This window comes from Eublepharis macularius, chromosome 2 (genome assembly GCF_028583425.1).
Source record: "Eublepharis macularius isolate TG4126 chromosome 2, MPM_Emac_v1.0, whole genome shotgun sequence".
NCBI classification, from domain to species: domain Eukaryota; kingdom Metazoa; phylum Chordata; class Lepidosauria; order Squamata; family Eublepharidae; genus Eublepharis; species Eublepharis macularius.
Genome location: NC_072791.1, coordinates 177,664,162 through 177,687,009, shown reverse-complemented (window position 1 = coordinate 177,687,009; position 22,848 = coordinate 177,664,162). Strand labels below are relative to the sequence as shown.

The window sequence follows — 22,848 nt, the reverse complement described above, 5'->3', positions numbered from 1 at the left end:
AATGAACACTAAAATGCAGGCGGACATTTCTTTTGAGTATACCAGTTTAGTAATGTACACAAAAAACCTCAAAGTATAAAATAACTAAACTGCTAGCAATGCAACGTGGATTCAGCAATGAAGTCCTTTTCTGTGATATTAAACACTTTTTAAAGATGTCTTTTTAATAACCATAATTCTAGTCAAAGTTAATTAATCTTTGATGAATTTTATAAAGATTTACTATTTTATCTTGTTTTATTTTCATGTACATTTCTACTTGTGATGCCTGAATGATGCCTCATTTCCAGCAGATTCTTGTAGAACAATTAAACACTTTAGCTAGAACGGAATGACCCATGCCCACTCAGGAACATCTCTCCTTGTCAAGGGCATAGACTTGACAAGGGCAAATCAGTAATCTTACCTGAAGTAGATATTTTTTCACAGAAATTAGGCAGCATGCTGAGCATTGTGGATGCTGCTACTGTTATCACTGACCGCTATATGGTAACAATGGACATGTAATACAGGTATCTCTCTTTTTAAAATTGTGTTGCGCATTTAGGGGAAGTGACTGTGGCAACACATTTAGACAAGAAAACTGGTATTTGAGGTGACAGAAATAAACATCTGTTCACTTTAAAGAATTTTTAATAGTTGTTATGGTTCAATGAACAGCCAAGTCACATGGATCAAAGAATTAGACTGTAAAATAGTTGAGAAAATATAAAGTGTTAAAGAGTGATAAAGATTATACCAGTATTTTTAAATGTGCAAATCCATGCGCATGTACTAGAGAATAAAGCTAACTGCATTCAATTATATATACTTCTAAGTAAACACTCATCCATGAAGCAGCTACTCAATGAAAGTTAGAATGGCAGCAGAAAATCTTTCATCACCTGTATTTTATATTTGTAATCGGCCAGCAAATATCTCTGCTGCCTTTTCTCAGCAGCGTCCAAAACCCTTTTCTCCCCTCTCAGTTTCTCCAACAGGCTCCAACTGTTATTGGTCTAACATTCCTCTCCCTCTTATTGGTTGGTTCTCAGGATAGGCTGAGCTGGAGCCAGTTCTGTCCATCAGAGCCCCATTGAATGGACTTCAGTAGGATTTTCTGTAGACCTGTTCAGGTTCCATTCCTTTGATATTTAAAGGTAATTATTCTTGAGGAAAGTATAGGGCTGCTAAGTTTACACAGAATTCTCTATATAAATAAAGGATTCCATTTCCCTTGACCAGGAAGATATATAGCACTATATCATTCATTTTGTATCTTCTCTTTGTCATCTCTCTATTCCTATTGTCCTTCACAAACTTTTATTGTTTTTAATTATTCTTCTATGGTAGCTGAATTAAAGCCAGACTAGGCACTGTGGTTTTAGGTTTTAGGAAAGGAAACACTCCTGTTGTCATGTATGTTTGTATTTTTCTTTCTGTCTTCCTCTATTTATTTGTCTCACACACACCTAAACACCCTTGGATTTTACCAGTTTGGGTTGGTCTAACTCTTCCTGGTATGCTACTGCCAGAGGTCATAAATAAGAACAGTTTGCTTATATAGCGTTCTTCTAGACAGATTAGTGCCTACTTAGATTGTCCCCACAATGCAGCTGGGAAGCTGGGGCTGAGAGGAGTGGCTTACTCACGGCCACTTGCTTGAACTCAAGACAGTAGTGGAATTCAAACCAGCAGAGTGTATATGATAGCAATTCACCTTTTACTTATGCAGTCATAATCATAGCTACTGAAAAAATGCATCTTTAGATTATCAGTGTATTTAGGAACATGCTTTCAGTTTCTTAAAAGAAATACAGCAGTTCAAAGAAAAAAACTCTGCTAATTAGATTCTTAAAAATTAAAGATTTTCTGTATTAGTCCATATTTTATAGAGATAAATATAGAGATAAAATATAGGTGATAGAAACAGACTTGATGCTAAGACATGTTTTAGCAGCAGATGTTTACATGAGATGGAAATATTAAAAATGCAGATACATATAGGTTGATTATGCGATGATCGATGGTAACAATTTTCTTCGCTATTAATGGTTATGCATTGTATTTTAAGAATAATTATCTTCTCTTGACTTAGTGGATTAAAGGTAACTTTGCAAGCAAGAACAAAACCAGAAAATGCTTTTTTATGTTAAGCATCAAGTGTTTGGTTTACAGTGTGCTAAGAATACATTCGTTGGCTTGAACAGTAAATTTAATAATACATTACTACATTCTCTGTTTTTAGTTTAATGAATCTTCTTTCCCAGTGGAAATTTATGTGTAACATCACAGTTTGTAGGTGAATTGTACTAAAGCAACAGCTCTGAAACTTTTACACATTTGTATTCTTTCTTGACCTGAACAAGCTGTAAAATTAACAAATTAATGGCACAATAAATATCACAGGTGCATTTTTATATCAAAGTAAACATTAAGCATCAATCTTTGTAGCATACTTTGCTTTTGTTATCTTGATAAGGTGAACAGTAAGGCTATTTGGCTTAGTTCTTGCCTTGATCACTTAAAAGGACTCAGGTAAAAAAAGCATGCAATATACCTTTTTCCCATCCTTAAAAATATATAGGCAGGATGGAAGGTTATCACAAGACTGCATCTATCATCTTTCTCTAACAATTGAAGAAAATAATGAATTGGATTTCTTATGGTCTCTGTTTTAAAGGTTCTGATATTTATATGGATCTGCACACACTGAAACATTTTTAAAGCCTCTTTTCTGGATTCCTTTGCTCATGTGCTGAATTGCTTTTTCACAGTGAAAAATGTATTAGTGAAATTAGCCCTCACTCCAAATTTTATGCATCATGACTGTTTCCTAGCTTGTACATCTTTGGCCATTTCTAACGCCAATCTGTGCTGTTCTTCTATTGCCCTGTAACATTTCTTGATATGACAGATTTTCTCCCTGGACTACAGACCTCGACCAAGGTGTGCTTTTCCTAGTCATTTGCCCCTTTGATTGTGGGGGATGAAGATACTATGGGCATTGGGGAGGCAATACTGAACCATGTTTTGCCAGTCCATTGCTGAACCGCAAGCTATGCCTTTTTCTCTTCCCATACAAATATGCAAAAATGCATTGCATATTATGTAATTCACTTTACAAAATGAGTATGTTCTCTTTAGATTCAGTTTAATATAATGAATGGGAAGTTTTGAAAAAGGTTTAAAGTCATATAGTGTATATTAAAGAATTTACTCTAAATGGTATTTATTGCATAAACATTTATTTATATATATCATGTAATTAAATTGTGGTATATGCATAAATGTGCAGTTACTGCACAGGAAAAGAAATAAATGCTAGTGTAACTGTGCTATCTATATTAAGTCAATACATTTAAGTAACAATATTTTGTAAAAGCAAGTGAAGTTATATTAAATTGAAGTAATTGTATCAGTAACATTGGGATCTCTTGGTTAATGAAGATTTACAATGTAATCCTAAGAAGAGTTCCTCCAGTCTAAGCCCATTGAAATCAATGGCCTTGGTGGTGAATTCTGCTTACGATGGCATTGTTTATATAGTAGTGGCAACTATAAATCATTATATTTATGTTTTGCATTTGGTATTTATTGCAGTTTTATTATACTTAATCTCACAGACGGGCACTGCTGTGTGACAACCTTATGACTATATAAACTGTTGTATATTTTTTAAAAAAAAATATTAAAGAAAAATATTCAGAATTATTGCACTATGCTGGAGTAATTTTTGTTCACAGTGGAACATGGCTTTGTCATTCACGTGGGTTATGTTTGCTAAGTTTAATAGGTATTTGTATCAATTGTGAGTATGAACTGATTTTTACTCTGAATTGGATTGTTTTAGATGTTCCACCAATTGGGCAGGAACACAGTGTGAAAGGCCCGCTCCCAAGAGCAGCAAGTCTGACAATATGAGTACGAGTAAGTTTTTTTAAAGTAACAATTTATTTCCAATGGTGCTGTGCATGTGCAGAATGCTCTAGTGTGAAAATATGACCTGAGTGGGACAGAACAAATGTGACAGAAGAAAGGGTGGGGACAGGCAAGGGCTGATGAACAATGTACAGATGTTATTCAATACTGTTCTTATTCTTTGTTGCAGGAAGTATTGCAATCATCGTCCCTCTAGTTCTCTTGGTGACCCTGATCACTACATTGGTAATTGGTTTGCTCCTTTGTAAAAGAAAGCGAAGGTAAGGAATTTCTTCTTGGTGTCCTTCAGTTTTGTCACAAGAAAGAAGACTGTGCATGAGAATAATTCAGTGTAGTGAAGTTCTATAAAGCAGATGCAGCACTTTAGACAAGGGTAACAAGAGGGCACTAATTACAGCCATGACTTCATTTAGTATACTGTGTGGAACTAATCTGAAAAGCTTAACCCCATGGAAATTCCTGATTACTTTTCTCCAGAGAAGGCATATGTTTCTTTGCCAGTGAGGTTCCATTTAGACTGATTGGCTGAAAGCCCAACAGCAGCCATCCTGTTCTATATCTGATCCTAACTATATTAAAAACATGTAGGGCTCTCGCAGCCTTGTGTTTGACGAATCTCTGAGCTGGTAATAACTGAGCTGAAACTAGATCCAGAGGAGTTAACCGTGTTAGCTGAAACTAGTAATCTCATGAACTCAGTGCTTGTGGTGCTACTTCCTAATTTTCCTTCACCCGTCCCATGCAGCACATCATTAGGTTGTAATGATTATACCTAACTTTAATTGTGACCTAAAACATATGCAGTTTATATAGTATGGTTGTGTCATTCCCCCTCAGACTTTCCTTATGCAGACTTCCCATGCTCTTGTGTGAGAGCAGCTTATGCAATAATCATTGCTTATAAAAATTCTGTAAATATTTACTGCAGAACATACATAAACGTACTAGTTTGGATTGTGCTAAACATATCTGCTGATGGAAGGATTTCCATCAGTAAAATGTTATTTTCTCACTCCCTGCCCCGAAACCCAAGATGCCCCCCGAAATGCTGCTGTTAAGGGATAGGGGACCTCCTGGAACAAGACAAATCAGAAGTCTATAGCGGGGAGTGAACCCACCAAAGCCACCACCTGTTCCAGCAGAAAGTCTCTGGGGGATCCAACCTTAAAAAAAATCATTTTATTTCATTAGCACTGATGTACAAATCATGCTCGTAATAGGTGAATGATAAAAAAAACACAGCTGTTCATTTTTTAATAATAGGATATATAGATACTATATAACGATGTTTCCATTAATTTACCTGTTTATCATCTTTTTAAACATTAATTTTATCATTTTACAGTTTGCATTACTGATATAAATTTAGAAGACTATTAGTTAAGGGCTAATGCTGATATGAGAAGATTTTCATTTTGAAGTCATCTTAATAGTGATAAGCCCATTTACTTAGATACATTGTAGATATAACAATAATGACAGTAATTATTATAGACACTTAATAAAAGTTATAAAATTATTCAAGATGTTAAGAATATGTATACAAAACTCTCCCAGAATATGAGAATTTGGGGGAGGGGCGCTTAATAGTGGGCAAGACAAACAAAAGGAAGTACTTTTTTCAAACAAGGCACATTTAACCTGTGCTTACAATTTCACAGGATGTGGAAGCTTAGGAGGCATTAAAAGAGGAATGGAAAAAATACTGGAGGATGTCTGTCAAAGGCCATTAGCAATCCAAAAATGGAATCTCAGAGGCAATATGTAATATTAATTGCTTATTAATCTTTTATTCACCAGGTAGGAGAGGGGAGGACGAGGGGGTTCCCTTCCTATTAACCTTCACACAGCTAACCAGGGTAAAAATATGTAGGTCCCTGCCCTCAAGGAGCATACAATCCAAAACAGACAATGGGGAAGACTGCAGAGGGAGAGGAAGAACAGACAATGACAAGAGATCTCTGTGGACAAACACGATCCTTAAAAATGGCTGTTCTTGAGAATGCATCTCTTTTATATATAAGTGAGAATTTCATGTCATCACTAGTCAGTAGAAAAATTATCTGGGCGAGACATTTCCTCCCTTGTTAACATTACCAGGATTCCAGGTTGTGCTTGATAACTGAAAAATAATCTTTTAATATGTATGACCCAGATAGACTGGAATATATTTTATATTTTTCCTTGATATATTATAGGACAAAAACAATCCGAAGACAACCAATAATAAATGGAGGAATCAATGTAGAAATTGGTAACCCATCATACAATATGTATGAGGTGGGTCATAATCCCAATGAAAGGGGTCTTTCAGATTTTACGTTAAATCCAGAAAAGGTAATATTAAATATCTTTGTCATTTTGCTTTCACATTCAAAGAATCATGTATTATAAAAATAGTGAATGCCATTTTTTTAGAACGCTTAACTTGTCACATATGAAAAACACTTTTTGATGCAGACATCAAGTGATGAATATGCATGGATAACTAGCTCTGTGTTCTAAATAGTAATTAACAAAGCAGTTTATATGTATAGCAGTACTGATTCCTTCTTAATATACATTCATTTAAATGAAAGAACCATGGTACATTGTCAGCTTTCTCTAAATTCAGTATGATCTGTAAATATTGTGTGTGCAGAAGGTTTTTGTAATCTGTACTAACAATAATCTTTGATTTAATCAATTTGCAGAAGAACTATAATAAAACTGTTTCTTCTCCCTAGGAAGTAGGGACCACTCTTGATCTTGACATTCCTCTTCCATCTAAATTCAAGACTAAATTCAAGATTCCTGTCCCTTTCCCCAGTCTAGCATTGCCTAGGGACCAGTCCGCAGGTTTTCATGCAATTCTTTCAAGATCACATTTACTACTTACAAAAAAAAGTTTTGTTCTGTCTTTCATTTTGATTATGTCCTTCACCTGACATAACTTAGGCAGGAACTGGCAACACTTTGTAGACAGAATTTCTTTCAAAAGGGTCCTAGTTTCCTAGGCCCACCACATGTTCCTTTGACTGCATGCCTGTCATACCAGTAGGGTTACCAGTAAACATGGGCATGAACGGGAAAAAAACCCAAACAAGCTGTTAGTTGTTTGTTGCCATCCACGAACAACAAACAGAAAGGAACATGATCCTGTTCACAAACATGTTCATTGTTTGTGGCCCCTTAAAGATCCCTTTAAACTATCAGTTGGCAGGCGGCAGGGGGGGTTCCCCCCATTGCTTGCCAGCTGATAGTTTAAAAGGCCCTTTCCTGCCATGTGCAAGGGGCAGGGCCCTTTAAACATCCCACAAACTGACCTTCCCAATGTCCAATACCTACCAAATTTGCAAGGGACATAGTTCTCACTGTCCTCCAAAGCCCCCCCCCCCAAGTTTCAGAGAGATTGCACCCAGGGAAAGGCATTTTCCATGGGTCCTTCCCTTTGTTGTCATTTTCTGTTCACAGTGGCAAAAATGGGACTCTCTGCTTGAAGTACTTTGAAGGGTTAAAGCCAGAAGGAAAGCCAGAAGGAGTTCATACCAAGTTCAGTCCCTGCCATTGCCAGGGGAATTGATTGAAAGGCCCCAGACTGTCTGGCTTGCCGAACAGCTGACGAAGGCAACGAACGAGGCTTGCAACATCCAGTTGTTCGTTTAGAATGGAGCCTCACGAACGGCTTGTTCGCAAACAGAATAATGGGCTGTTCGTGGGTTTTTCCATTCATAATGCTGTTCGTACCCATGTATATTTACCAGTCCCCTGGTAGGGGTGGGGTATCCCCCACTCCCAGCCTCTGCCCCCTCACCACCTCTCATCTGGCCAGCAGCTGAATCAAAATGAAAGTTCAAGAATAAAACCTTGGAGTGATGCGTCCCATTATATTGAAATTGAGCATTAAAAGTCACCCAGACATTTTTCTGAGTTTAGGAACTAAGATTTTGACACCACCATATTACCAATTGCATGGGGTTACAAGTTGGTAGGGAAAGCACCACAACAGATTTTGATCTATACTCTATGGGGAAAAACTGCAACTACCTTTCGACATATCTCCCCATTGGATGAAATTTGCAATCCACAAAGATGAACATTGGTGCACATGTAAATCATTATTTTCCTCTGCAAATACTGCATCTGGCTAGAGAGTTTTTCAGAGGATCCTCTCCCACTTGAGAGCCCCGTTCTTTACAATTGTTTATAACCTTCTATATAAACATATGTAATTGCTGTTCCTTCACTACCATGTTTTCTTTGCTATGGTTGTTTAGCATTACAAGGTGCGAGATCCTGTTCCTTCCAGCTTGGACTAGGAATAGTGAGTTCCTTTCCCACTGGAAATTCAGATAATAAGCTACTCTAGCTGTATAGAGGCAGCATTTAAAGGAGAAATTGTCTTCACATTGCTTTCAAATATGATCATCTGCACAGTCTCTTAAAGAGAATCCCTTTTTGACTATTACAAAGTATATGGTTGCTGAGTGACAGAATAACAGGATTACGTTAATTCTAGAAATTTTAGTGTCTCTTTGTCAATGAGTAGTGTGCAACCCAGGTATGGTCAACAGGGAAATGTAATAATTGGTTCTTAAAGCATTTGATAAATGGAATATCAATCTGGGTGGTAATCTTTAAAAGAAATGGTTCTTGAACTGATCTCATGCTTTATGTGAGAGACAGCTGAATCAAAGCTTGTACTGGATTTTTTTTTTAAAAAAACCTGTTCATATTGCAGTAACTCAAACTTGGTCAGATATGTTATTGTGCTCATTGCTTGTTTAATAGTATTTCAAATTGTAGGGAAAAGTGAATTATTTTAAGCAAAGAAACTAAAATGCAAAAAAAATCCTTTATTTAAATGCAGGCCAGGTATATTGGGGGAGGGACCACAGTCTTCAAGCTTCCCCACACAGCACCGCCTATCTACTTAAACTCTGATCTGAAAGGACCTCTAACAGCAGGGGTGAGAAACTAATTCATTTTCCATGCTCATTCTATCATGCCCCATTTGAAGGCTATAAAAGGTTCTTGATAAAAAGAGAACATACAAACAGCATTTAGTGAACATCAATGCATTTAGGAGAAACTAGTGTGACATGTTATAATACCATAAATAAATCAAACCAAGTAGAATTCCATCGTATTTTGCTCAACAGCAGTAGCAAAGTAGAGGATCACCTGCTGTTAAAGCATGAAAATATGCAAATAGGTTGTCTTGTTTCCTGTCTCTGGTACTAAGAGACTGATCAGATTTTTGTGTTGGGGAAAGACCAACCACCATTGCTACTACTTAGATGTGTTCTGTAAGAAACTAAGCAGAGGAGCCCTACCCTATTAATGGTATAATAGCACACCGCTGATAGTTGCAGTGTTGTTCAGGCACAGAAACAAGTAGAGCAGAGATTTGTCAGGATGCTTCTACAGTTTATTTGGCACAAACATACACTTGTACCTTGAAACTGCTAAAGGGAAGGGTTAAGCAGTTAGTAAGCATGCATAATTAACTGAAGACCTTTTATCACAGGAGAATAAGCTGGCAAGTGAACTGAGTTGTGCCTTGCTACATAAGTGATAATACATGCACAAATTGTGCCAAGTTGTTTTTCTGAAACTTATATAATTGACAAATAAATCGTAGTCAGTTTTTCACTTAAATGAGCATAAACTGACCATCCAGTATTAGTAAATAATTTGTACACTAGCGTATACATGATTTATATTATAGAACACCTGTTGCTGCACCATACAGTGTTATAAACCATATAATTATTCCACAGTTCCAGTAACATTACACAAGTTCAAATATTAATGTCCTAATGAGAACTGAAGGATGTTATCCATTGCACAACTGAACATGTTTCAAATTTGCATATGTATAATTGTGTTTTGGATAATGTCCAAATTGTTTGGTGCAGTAAAACCAATTAATGAGCATAATACAATCCAAATAAAGTAGATGCACTTAAACCACATTCAAATTAATGGAGCTGAAGCACTGCAGTGGGATGTAAATACTCCTAATTGGTGCCACCTATTTCTGAACAATGTACTAAAAATCTCAGCATTCTTTCAATGGCATTTTATTATCATATTCATATGCAACAACATTTGTATTCATATATTTCATTTTAGTGTGCTTTCAGTCATTGAAAATATTTCAACATGCATGTATTGTTGTTCATCAGAGAAATGTGGATTAGACAATCATTTTTAGAACATAATATGGTATGTAGAAAGCCTAGAAAGATGCATGGATTGTTAGGGTTTAATCTGTAGCTTGTCCAATCCTGAGTGATGAAATTCAAACTAATTTGAAAGCACATAGGTACATCATGCAACATGCATCTTGGCCCTAAGCATCCTTACTCAGGAATAAATCTTACTAAACTTATTCTCCTGTAAATGTCCCTTAGCAACGATTTCTTAATGCATAGTAATTGCACTCACTCGTGGAAACTGCTTAACTTGTTAGGGTTTAATTTACATTGCCTATATTTCCTTTAAAGGTATTATACTGGTGCTAAGTAGTAAATTATATATATTATGTCTCAGTTGAAATGCTCTATTCAAGAACTCAGTAAAAAGCTTTTATAATTTTTCAAATAAAGCAAAACATAAGATACGTTAGAGTTACACGTATTTCACTCACAGGTTCATGTAAACATTGTGAGGAAATATAACCATCTCTAGAAAATCATCCTACACAAACATGAAATATTCTGTATACCTTTCTGGTAAATTTTTGTTCACGTCTCTGAAAATTGGCCATTTAATTAGAAACGGCTGGACTGATCTCATTTAACTTCTGTTTCAATTACATGTGCTTAGCACAGTATAACAATGTAATCCTAAATGTGCTTAGTGAAAATAATATCTGTTGAAATAGTAGAGCTTGATCTAGCAGAATGGCTCCTGCAGGTACCTGCATTTTCAACAGAGGATGTAGAATTTTTCAGCTGGCCCAAGTCCCAGGCCTCTACTAGACTACTTTAATGAAGAGTACACCTCTTCAGGTTTGTTCTACCATCCCCAAAAGAAATATAGGAACAATTTATCACTTGTGTCCACCAAGAGCTATTACAGATATGCCATGTTTAGTTCCTCAGGGCATTAAAACATTGATTTTTACCTTTTTAAAGACTCATTTTCTAATTAAAACCACAAAAAATAATTAAATATATATAGATATATTTAAGTAAGAATTGTCTAACACCTGTAGAGCACAAGAAAAATAAAATGAAGGATAAACACAATCCTCTAGCCCTAAGGTCTAAAACCTACCTCTTTATGAGAGAGAATTGAGAAGTAATCTTCAAGTTATCCAGTTTCTATAATTCATTAACATTATTGAAGCCATCTTTCTTTCAGTCACCTCCTCCTTTGCAAGAGTTTCTTCTCAGGAACTCTGAGGATGCTCCTTGGAATTCCTGGCAGTCCAGGGGTCTCTCTAGACAATATGTTCCTGCATGAGCATGCACTGGTTTTAATGTCATCTGAAGGGAACTGCTTTTTTTTTTTAAGAGCTCATACAATCTCAGAATGGCACTCCAAGGGAAGGGAGTGCTCCTTCCTTCCCCCAAGCCACTCCTTGTGTGAAAACAACACAGAAAGGTTATTTTGCTAACTTTGTGTAGAGATGCTCCACAATGAGCTGCAAAATCAGTGAAATAACTCCCCTCGAACAAGAAAAAGGCATTGCTACCTTAGCCGGAATAAGAGACAGACACAGGCTTGGAGATAAAAGGGGCCGTTTATTAATGTAAAATAACGTAACTACAGCAAGGGCCAACTATGCAGTACAGGTCAAGCCATGGGGTCAGCCCCTGACCACCGCCTTGACCTGTCTGTGCGAGCCCCAAAGCCCCGGGTATAGGCCATCCATGGAATGGCTGCAACTCGGCCAGCCAGGCTAATGGATCCCCCCATCAAGCTCCTAATGCCCCAGCTGTACAGCATGAGGGAAGGATTTGTTCCTGGGGATCCCCGCAGGCGTCTGCCTGTGCTATGGTAGCCGTCACAAGCATATCGCACTGATGGCAGACCCTGTTCCCCCACGTATGGGGGAAATGCCACTGGGTGCTTACCGGCCTGCTCCCTATTCCCCAGAATCTCCTGCCACCGGAAGGGCCAAGCCTCTGCTTAGGCCCTCACACTCCACAGGTGGCTTAAGTCCAACCTCAGCCCTTGCCGTAAGTCGTCCAAGAAAATTTCATTGCCCACTGGTGATAAATGCACACCATCATCCCGATAGAGATGGGCAAATTCGGCCCTAATTCTAGGGTGCGGCAAATAAATCGCCAGGCCTTCCCCAACAGTTTCTTCATGGCCCTGTTGGCCTTTCAATGAGCTCCTTCTATAGCCCATGGGTCCAAGGCCTCACGCCACATCTGGCGTCGCAGTATTTTGGACCAAAATATAAGCACGCCCAGCCAACGGCTGCTTATTACCCAGAGGTCCACAGTGGCTTGGAGTGACAGGGCCTTTCCCTGCATTAGACCAAGGTCATTTCCACCCAAGTATATGACCAAAACGTGCGGGGGCGGACCCTTCCGCCCCCCAAATAGGAGTGGTAGCAAGGCCGGCCACCAAAGGCCATGCCGGCCCAGCCATTCAACCGTGGCAACAGCACTGAGCCCCAACTGGGATCCAGTCAGAATCCATCTGGCTTGGTGGGCAGCCCAGAACACCATGCTGTGTCCACAAATCACGATGCTGTGCTTCACAGGACCCGATGCCGCACCTAAAGAAAGAGCAGTTGGGGGGCCAACACTGGGACAGAGGGCGGATATATGATTGAAATGCACCCGACCTCCACCGGCCCACTCTCTGTATAGCCTGCTGGGGATAACCCATAGCTGCAGCTGTAGAGGCCACCCCAATCCGAAAGCAATGGGTACCGAATTTGACCACAGAGAGCCCCAGCCTGCCCAGGGCCCTTTCTGTGACTGCCCAAAATTGATAGTGGCTCAATGGGGTCGCATCAATATGCTGAAAAAAGGCCCCCTGGCCATCACCCCGAAGTTCAACATAGTCCTTAAGAGCCTGCACAGGGCAGAGCTCCCGGTTGGAACAGGGGCCCAAAACTAAGGTGGCTCCCTTCTGCATCTAGTCTATTTTGGACTGCCTAATCTTAATGGATGCCTTGTCTCCCACAAAGGTAATGTCCCTGGCTGACAAGGCCCTACCGGTCGCATCCCTACGAGACTGCACCACCAGCTCGCTGACCCGCAAGGCCCCCAAAAAGGCCACCAATGACACCACATGAAACAGCCTCTGCTCGTAGGGCGAGGAACAAACCTCAGCCCAAGTGGCCCGTAACCCTTTCAGGACAGATGGGGAAATGGGCTGCCACTGGTCCGTGGATGCTCCCGCCTCCTGGGACCAGCCCTCCAGTATTTTATGAACCCTAAAGTCCCCTGTAGCTTCTGGCAGGCCACGAGCCTTGCTCACAAAAGCCAAAGCAGACAACTACCCTTTAATGGACTTGACGGAGAGGCCACGTCCTCGCTGCACCACAGATCTACCCCTTGGAAATGATAAGTTGCGGATAAGGTGGAACTCCCTGGCTGCCTTTTTAGGCACCACCCCAAGTGGGGAAACCCTCAAACAGGGAACAGGAGGGGAATCAAATGGGCCAAGAACATGACCCTCAGAACACTCCTTTGCAATCTTGGCCCATACCACATCTTCCATGCCAGCCATAGACCGAAGGTTGGCTGCCATGAAAGGCGTGCGTTGGCCCTGAAAAGGAATACGAAAACCAAACTTAAATCCAGAAACCAAATACTCCACATCAAGGCGGCGAGGGTAAAGGGATAAAAGGCCCTCAAGTGCCCTCAGATTTATTGGGCTGGGACCCTTTTCCAGGCCCCTGCTGATTACCGCCGACCCCGAACCGCTTACCCCCACCACCCGGTTTTGCCATGGGGCAAGCCGCGTAGGAATGGGGCCCAGCGCAGGAAAGGCACTCATGGCGGTACTTACAAGCCTTCCGGTTACACTGCCCCTTGGATGTGAAATCCCAGCAGAGCAGCCGGGGTTGAACCTGCTGCCCCGCAGGGGCACAGATAGCAGGCGTATTTTGCGGATGATGAATCAAGTGGCTACTATCAGATCTATCTCCCGAATTTGGTTTGGCTGGGGACATCACTTGCAGCCACAGCTGCTGGTGAACCTGATCCTACGGTAGAGTAGGATTCATGGCAGCACGCATCCTAAACTCCTCATCGTACTGGAGCCAGGACGACCCAACAAATACCATGTATCCCTTATAAATTATATGCAAGTATTAGAAAAGAGAAACAGCCCGCCAGGGTTGCGCTCTTGCCAATACACCTGCATAAATCAAGAACCTGGGCAACCAATTTGACCAAGTTCGGTCCACCCTATGCTGCCTGATCTTTTCTTTATCTCTTTCATCCAAATTGTCTTTGTCCTTCTTCTCCAGCTCCCTGAAGAGAAGGGTAAAGACGTCCACATACTCTCCCCTCACGATTTTGTCCCGGGTGGCTTGAGTCAGGTGGTCCCCCAGAGGCAAAGCAGTATATCCAAACAGCAAGGCCCTATATGGCACAAAGCCATAAGGCGAGGGCCCAAAAGGATAACCCCCCTGACCCCCGTAGCCATATGGCCATCCCGCAGCTGGGGGCCCAGAGGATGAAGACGCGACCTGTGTCTGCTCATGGCCTTGAGAGGTACCAGCACCCCCTTGCCAGCCCAGGGGGGCTGTCGGGGGCCATGCCATGGCTGACTGTAATGGTGACGGGGAGGGAGATGGGTTTCAAGCCAAGGCAGAGTGTGACAGGGCCGGAGCAATGTAGCCAGGAGGGACGGAGGCAGCAGGCTGACCCCAGGGCCCCCACGGCCAGGTGCATGGCTGCTGAGGCACAGCCGACTTACCCTCCTGCAGCACCGGTTCCACAGCTATGGCAACCTGCCCACCATCCACAGCAGCCTCCTGTTCAGCCTCAGTCACAGGCACTTCCTCTACCGGTTGGGATGCCTCCTGGCTAACACTGGATTTGCCACACTCAAAAGCTGAGGCCGCCTCCAGAGCAGAAATGCGCTTCAGGATGTCCTTCTGAAAAACAAAAGGAGCAACTTTTTTAGTAGGCCAACGAACCCTAGCCCCAGTAACTTCCAGCTGGGTCCCTCCCTGCGCCTGCTCATGAGCCACCAGGTGGTCCAGTATCTCACACATGCTGGATCCACCGTCCTCCTCATCTGAAGATGACAGTGCGGGAGGATGAGGCCTTTTGGCCGCTGGCCTTTTAGCAGTCTGCTTACCCTTGGACGGGCCACCCCCTTTTTTAGGTGGCATACTTGAACCAAGCAGACATTAACCAAAATGGGGCACCAAGTTTCAAGTGTTGTACAAGCCCCGAGTCAAGACTGAGCCACTAAATGGCTGCCTGACCAGCAATCAAAATGGCGGCTGCCAAGGCCCAGTTACAAAATGGCCGTTTAGCTTGGACTATTCCCCAGGCAATGACCCCCTCCTGCAATACTGCCCCAACCAGGGGGGTGGGGTGGTGTGCAGGGCCCTGAGCGAAGACAAGCCCTTGCTCAGCCTATACTATCTGGCTGTAGCCAGAATCCCGATGCCCTTCAGTGCCCTGTGAAGCCTGCACCAAAGAGCCAAAACAGCCCTACAGCAACCACAGAGCTATCAAATTGCCCCCGATGTGGGCAGGGCAGAGGAGGACGGAACCCAATGGGCACCTAGGGGGAGAGGCAAATCCCCCACCCTGCAAAACACCGCCAAGCAAGCCACAGGCAAACAAGGGGGGCACGCAGCAAGCATGCAAGCCTTGGGAGGCCACGCAGGCAACAAGCAGCACCGCTGCTGAGCCACCGCCGCAAAGGGGGGGTGTTGCAAGCACGTGAGCCTGTTAGGCCGAGCTACCGACAAGCGGCGCTGCCGCAGAGCCACCGCTGCACTGAGAAAACACGGCGAGCATGCGAGCCTCTGGGAGGCCGTGCCTCCAACAAGCGGTGCCACCGCCAAGCTGCCGCCGCACAAGAGGGATGCGGCGAGCACTCATGCCTCTAGGAGGCCGTGCCACCAACAAGCGGTGCTGCTGCCGAGCCACTGCCGCGAAAGGGGGGACGCGGCGCACACACTAGACTCCAAGAGGCTGCGCGGCAACAAGCGTCACTGCCGCTCCTCCGTCGTCCACATGTCCTCGCCGGCCGGCCTGTTCGCTCACTGCTCAGCTCCGCTGCCAGGTGCTTTGTTTGCTCGGAGAGGGAAGGAGCGTTCCAGCTCTCCGAGCGACGAGCAGGTGGCTGGGAAAGCAGAGCCGCCTTCTAAGGCTGTGGCTCTGCCCCCAGCCAAATGCCTATATGCCCTGAGTGAAGCCAAGCCCTTGCTCAGCCTATACTATCTGGCTGCAGCCAGAATCCCAATGCCCTTCAGTGCCCTGTGAAACCTGCACCAAAGAGCCAAAACAGCCCTACAGCAACCACAGAGCTATCAAATCGCCCCCGATGTAGGCAGGGCAGAGGAGGACAGAACCCAATGGGCACCTAGGGGGAGAGGCAAATCCCCCACCCTGCAAAACACCGCCAAGCGAGCCACAGGCAAACAAGGGGGGCATGCAGCAAGCATGCAAGCTTGGGAGGCCGCTCAGGCAACAAGCAGCACCGCCGCCGAGCCGCCGCCGCAAAGAAGCAGTTCCCATCAGCTGATGTGTGATTTCAGGGAGCATGTTAAAACCAGTCCATGCCTGTGCAGAAATGTACCATCTTGAGAGACCCCAGGTCAGCCTCAGTCTGCCGTGTCAAATTGGTGGTGAGGGGGAACGGAGGATTCTGCTAGGTCCATGGTTGATGTGACTATCCCGATGCTACAGTATATGTATATTTTAAAATCCTCTTAATTGGTCCACTTAATTAGCATATCAGTGCCTATCCTCTTAGCCAGGCAGATAATGAAAGAAACTGGTTTTACAATCTTTATCCAACTGGGGTGAGTTTCTGAGCATTAATAAAGTATAAATTTAAAAGTTCTCTTCCAAGGTTAACTTTTACTCATGGTATCTGTGGGATAAGATGACATCTCACAATCCTATCCTCTGTTTTTACAAAGGTGTAGTCTCTCTTTTATTTGTTCAGAAGAATGAACAATAGAGATGGGCATGATCCAAAATACAAACTAAAATTTGTCATGAACCGGGCCAGTTCATGGGTTGCGAACTGGCAGTTTGTCAGAGCCCATTTCTGACCAACTGCCACGAACTTTAGGCCAGTTTGTTTGGTTCATTTTTGGTTCTTCACTGCAGACAGCCTGGCACTGATCAATTAGTTTCCTAGGCAATGGGGGATGGGCTTTCTGGAGTCCTGGAAGTGACGTTTTCACGAACCAAACGAGTCAGTTTGCATACCGGGGCAAGTTTGTGCAAGTTCATGGTTCGTGAAACATAACAAACCACAAACCAAACAGTTCAGTATTTTCACGGTTCGTGCCCACCTCTAATGAACAATGAAATAATTATCTATAGAAATTTATTTCCTAATCCATTCTCTACATTGTTCTCAACTTGTCCTTGCCCTTCTTTGTATGTGGGGGTTTCCTGCCCCCACATTAGTAGCCAGCCATCCTACAACTATAGAGTAGAATTTACAGATAAGCTGCATGACCTAATTAAGTTCAAAAAGTTTGACTGGGATTGGATAAATGATCTTTTTTTTTCTGTGTGCCTGTGTCTGCACCTATATGTATATAGTGATCATTGCCTGACATTAACAGACCCTGCCAAATGATAATAAATGCTGACAGCATGGCTATTTGTTTGCCACTTTATCTGCAGGCCTAATTTGGATATATATGCAGAAACCTTAGATACTAAATCCATGAATCTAGAATAGGGCAACCCACACAACATTTTTGTAAAGATTGTGTAAATTTTCTGTTTATCTCTCTGAAACAAAGACATCACATTCTGGACATCTGGAAAAACAGATATGCAGTTTTCACTCTGGGGACAAAAATAATGGATATGCCCAGCATCCTACATGTTTTTGTGTTTTTTCCACATCAAAAATCTAATTAAATAATGGCTTGGATCCACCAGGAGATTTCTGAATGTTCTAAAGTTCCTTGTGCAAGTGGGAAAAGCCTTGCACCTGGCCCATTGTGTTTAGTCAAAACCTAGTGAATCCCGAGCAGTTTTTTCTAATTGCCCAAGACATTCTGGAACTAATTCTGAGCCTTGTAAGTCAGAGGAAAGCACTAGGTGTTGTAGAAGATTTTGCACAAACAACTGTGCTAAGTGCACATTGCTGGATCCAAGCAACTTAGTGGAAGGAAAATAAGTATGAGTGTTGTTCCATAAATACTTGTGCAAGAGATTGCACAAGATTTCTTACAGTTTTTAAATTTAAGGCATTGGAACATTACATAGTACCTTTATGTTCCAGAATATTTTTCAATTTAGATCAGCAATGAACAATAACCTGTACAATAAATATCTTTCCTACAGCTATACAGTCCTTCCATGCTGCATGCTATAAACTATATTTTCCATAAATACTAGACTCCATCATAAAATAAAGAAATTGTGAACTATTTGTATGGGATAGTTTTCAATGTCCTCCGCCCCAAAATTGTAGCAAATTTGAGATACATACATCTCACATTGTATCAAAAGCATGTATCATTAAATATTTAACTTACATTTTGCTTGAGCCAAGGTAATTAATAAATGTATCCTAGTTTTCACTCATTATGCATGCTGTGTGAAATTTTTGTTCAGTTTTTGTTCTTAAAAGTAATCCTAAATGACATGCAGCATACTTTTCTCTTTTCAGACAACAAACTACTCCAATCCAGTGTATGCAAAGTTGTACATGGATGGGCAAAACTGTCGAAACTCCTTAGCAAGTGTTGATGAAAGGAAAGAACTCCTTCCAAAGAAAATAGATATTGGAATAAGGGAGACTGTGGCATAATCCATTGTAACCTTTTGTATACTGTATAAATGTATAAAATATAAGGATTACTTTTCTATGTACCAACAGTATTATAATTGTATGGGCATCAGCATTACCTCTGGATTTTTTTTCTGTTTGGTTGGTGGTTTTCTGGGTTTTTCTTTTGCTGATGACTTGACTGACCATTTGTATGGTATTTTTATGAAAAAAAAATCTGCACTACCAGTACAATTTACAACAATGCTGCTGATATAACACACATTGAATTTGTTAAGAATTTTAAAAAATCCTTTGTAGTGTGAATATGAGCGATCTATTTTGTATGAACACTTTTTTGTTTTAATTAATCAATCTCTGCACTTTTCCATGATATGGTCCAACGGCTGTAGTACAGTGTGTGAATCTGTTTCTGTTTTAAATGGTGAAAGTATGATTGGATGGTCTATTCTCTTTGTGCCCCTTAGAAATTCACTTCAGAACCTTAAAATAATAGATCACTAAATTTCACAAATCACACATAACTTGCTTTTACAGTTTGCTTTAGGTTGCCAACAAGCTATGAGTACTATAGAAAACATCTAATGGCCTGCATGAACACAGATTATTCGGTTTTGGGGACTCAGTAGTCATCCATGCTATATTAAACATATGTACCATGTAAAAAAAATCCTTCGTATTTAGTAAAACCTTGTAGAACCTAGTAATATACAACTTTCAAGAGGAAATACCTTAATTGATGTGTGATGAGGCCTATTCTGCAGTCCTGTGTACAGTAGCCTACCTGGAGCACAAGAGGGCATTGCCTACACACATTATATATTTATTTACTCAGCCACATGTATTATTTGTGTACAATAAATTCCCCTGTGAATTAAGGAGAACAAGAAGCCATAAGCACACAAACAAATAATAGTTTAATTTAAAAGGAGATGAACATGCTCCTCCTTACATAGAAATACTAAACCAAGCCAATCTTTATCATTTTGTATCTACGGAAACATTATTTTAAAGCGACTGTGGATTCATTTTAAACCTTGAATAAACCTCAAACCATATTCTCAGTAGTGGAGAGCATTAAATGTAATGATTTCCCAGCACTTTCTCTGGTATTAGCCTATTTTATGTTGTTATGAAGAATAAAAACAAAAACAAAATCAATATAATTTGCCTTTTTTAATTGTGACAGAAATACATAGTGCAATTTCTCTAGGCTGGAAAAAAAATCTTTTCTATATAACTTTAAAGGCACAAAAGACTTCACACACGTGTACAAAAAGAATTGGAGGGGTTTTTGTTCCCTCTTCTACATAATGATTTTTAGCTGTCATAATATATTAATCTAACAGATTAAATATGTTTGTGGTGGCTCTTTATTCCCTTTGTAAAAACTGCAAAAATAACAGCTGTTTTATAAAAGATTTTTGTTGTACTCTGTGCATGCATACTACCTATTTCTAAACTTTGCCATGTTGAGGCCTTTATTAAAAAGAATTTGATTCATGTAATACCAGTGCAGTTTTGCTTGAACAATGTTATGCATATCATAATTTTTCAGGTTCTTGTTTAAATCTTACTTTAAATTGGTTAAATATTGGTTACAGTTGGTTTAATTTGGTTAAATAGTCAAATGTAAATGAAGTGTTACATACTTTATAAATTGTTGACTTTGCTTACTCAAATGAAACTCTACATGTTTAACTGTCGTTTTGAACACTTCTTGAATACAAACACATATCATTAATATTCCCCTCCAAAAGATATAGAAAGGTAGAAAAATATATTATGCTAGTAGAGAAAAGAGGTAAATGGCAAGAAAATTATCTCAGGGCCAAGCTACAAGTGACGAATGACACTTGAACGGCAAGTGTATTTCTCCGTGTTCACTTGCCCTCCACTCAATCCACTTGCCATTCAAGTGTCATTCGTCACTTGTAGCTTGGCCCTCAACCTCTCTTTTTTAGTCCAAAGCTGAGGTGAATTCTTTTTTTAGGATTCCTAAACAAAAACTGGTGACTATTCTAACTCTGTACTCCTGCAGATAAAGATGGCTGAGAGAGAAAGAGGAGTGAGAAGGGAGCTAAATCCATCCTCCAATCTTCCTCCCAGACACCTATTTGGCAAGATGGAATTGTCTAGGGAATCATGTGTGCAGCATCCATTTGTGCATCCAATTTGCAGTCCAGTTAGGGATACAAGTGCAAGTGTTCAGTGTACAAGTTACAAAGAATTTAAATTTAAAAATTCTTATTTAGCTGGAGTGTAACTTGGCTCTAATTTTTAGGATCCTCTTGATTACTTTTCAAAACAGTGTTACATTGCTGCTTTCTAGTCCTTTTCTTAAAGAGGATGCATATTTCATATCTGAATTCTTTAACAATGCCATCTGGCCCTGGTAGTTCATAAAATAGCTCTAAAACTTAATCTTTGTCACCTCCGTTTGACACAGCTCTTCAGATGCCCTCCCTTAAAAATGGTTTAGATTCATTTCCTAATGAAGAATGGTATGTTCAGCTTTTCTGGAATGTACCTGTTCTCTTTCAGTACTCCCTTTATACTTCTGTCATCTCCATGTCTTCTAATGTTATTTAAGGAAGTATTTGATGGTTTATGACCTAAGGAATGTACAAAAAACCCTTCTTACTTGCCTTATCACCTGAATTTCATTGACCAGAGTCTGCTGCTTATCATCATCATCATCTGGGTAAAACTGACACTAAAGGAAACCTTTTTAACTTTTACAGCTTTGTTGATTCTGCTGTCTAACAACACCGGCATCCCATTGGACTCAGGCTCTTCTTATCCTTCAGCATCTTTTTTATGCATTGTAGCTCTGTGTTTCTCCTATAATGTCTAGGTCTGCCCGTAGTGTAAGATAAGAAAAGGGACATGAAATCATCTCAGTGGATTGGTTCTTTAGGGCAGACTGTGTGCTTCTTCAGAAACCACATGTTCCCAAAATTCGGAAGGTTCGGAAGAGATTTTCAGTTAGAAATCAAGGGAGAAAATGATGTTCAACTCTTCTCAAATCTACTAAATCCTCCCTTCATTGCTTTCACTTCAACCATTCTCACTTCCCACCCACCCCCAAAGCTGGGCTTCTGGTTGTGGAATCCAGTTTGGGGGAAATTGTTAAAATGGGCAGGGGGGGGACAGTTAGAAAATGGCACTTTTGGGTGCCTTTTGATTTTACACTATAAAAGTCCCCCCCCAAAAGTTTGGTTATGCATTCATGTTGCAAGGAAATATGAATGTGTATGGTGTAGTTATAGATATGTGTGTGTGTGTGTAGTGTAATATATAAAATAATTCCTTTTAAGTGCTGACTCCCCTTTCCCCTCCTCCTCCTCTTAAATGCTGTCTGAAATCTCTGTTCTCATTTGGTTTCAGTGAAAGACCAGGTTAGGGATGTGCACTTGAAAAAAATGTATCTTTTGGATTTGGAGAATGGTTTCTGTACCGGTATTCCAGATTATTCAGATCCCAATTACTGTTTTGGGATTCAATTTCAGGATTTAAAAAAAAATATTCTTTAGAATTTTCATGTCCATTATTCCCTTAAAGGGACTTATTCTTGAAGACTGGAGTGGTGGTTTTTCAAGTAAATTATCCCCCAAATTGCTGGGAACCTAGTCCTGCCTGTTTACTAAAGCCCTCCGCCCACAAGTGTCAAGCAAGTTGGATCAAGGGTTCTAATTCTACAAGTCTGTGAACAAGGTGCCCCCAGTCATCCTATTTGTCTTCATTATTTCCTATGGGAGAAAAAATTCTATGCTTTCCCCACAGCAAAGAAGCCAATAGCCAAATACACAAGAGCAATCACTGCCCAAAAGCCTCCAAATACAAACAGAACCAACAAGCTCAACAGCACCATTGATAGACCAGAGATCCTCAGGACAATGTGGCAAGTCCAATGCAACCAATGTCAAAACATAGAATCCATTCCAAGGCAACTTAAGCAAGTTACAGTTTTGCAAGCCCATCAGAACCAATATCAAACTAGAGAAATGA

At 40.8% G+C, this 22,848-nt stretch overlaps 1 protein-coding gene across 1 annotated transcript in view; it reads left to right on the top strand.

Annotated features, from left to right (window-relative positions):
• The window catches only part of LRP1B (LDL receptor related protein 1B), a 1,076,743-nt gene extending 1,057,885 nt beyond the window's left edge, over window positions 1–18,858 (top strand). Inside the window, exons 88-92 of the mRNA XM_054970106.1 lie at window positions 3,833–3,909; window positions 4,091–4,181; window positions 6,120–6,258; window positions 8,771–8,869; window positions 18,718–18,858. Coding sequence (XP_054826081.1) covers window positions 3,833–3,909; window positions 4,091–4,181; window positions 6,120–6,258; window positions 8,771–8,869; window positions 18,718–18,858 — 547 coding nt within the window. The remainder of the gene's footprint in view (window positions 1–3,832; window positions 3,910–4,090; window positions 4,182–6,119; window positions 6,259–8,770; window positions 8,870–18,717) is intronic.
• Window positions 18,859–22,848: the final 3,990 nt, after the last annotated feature.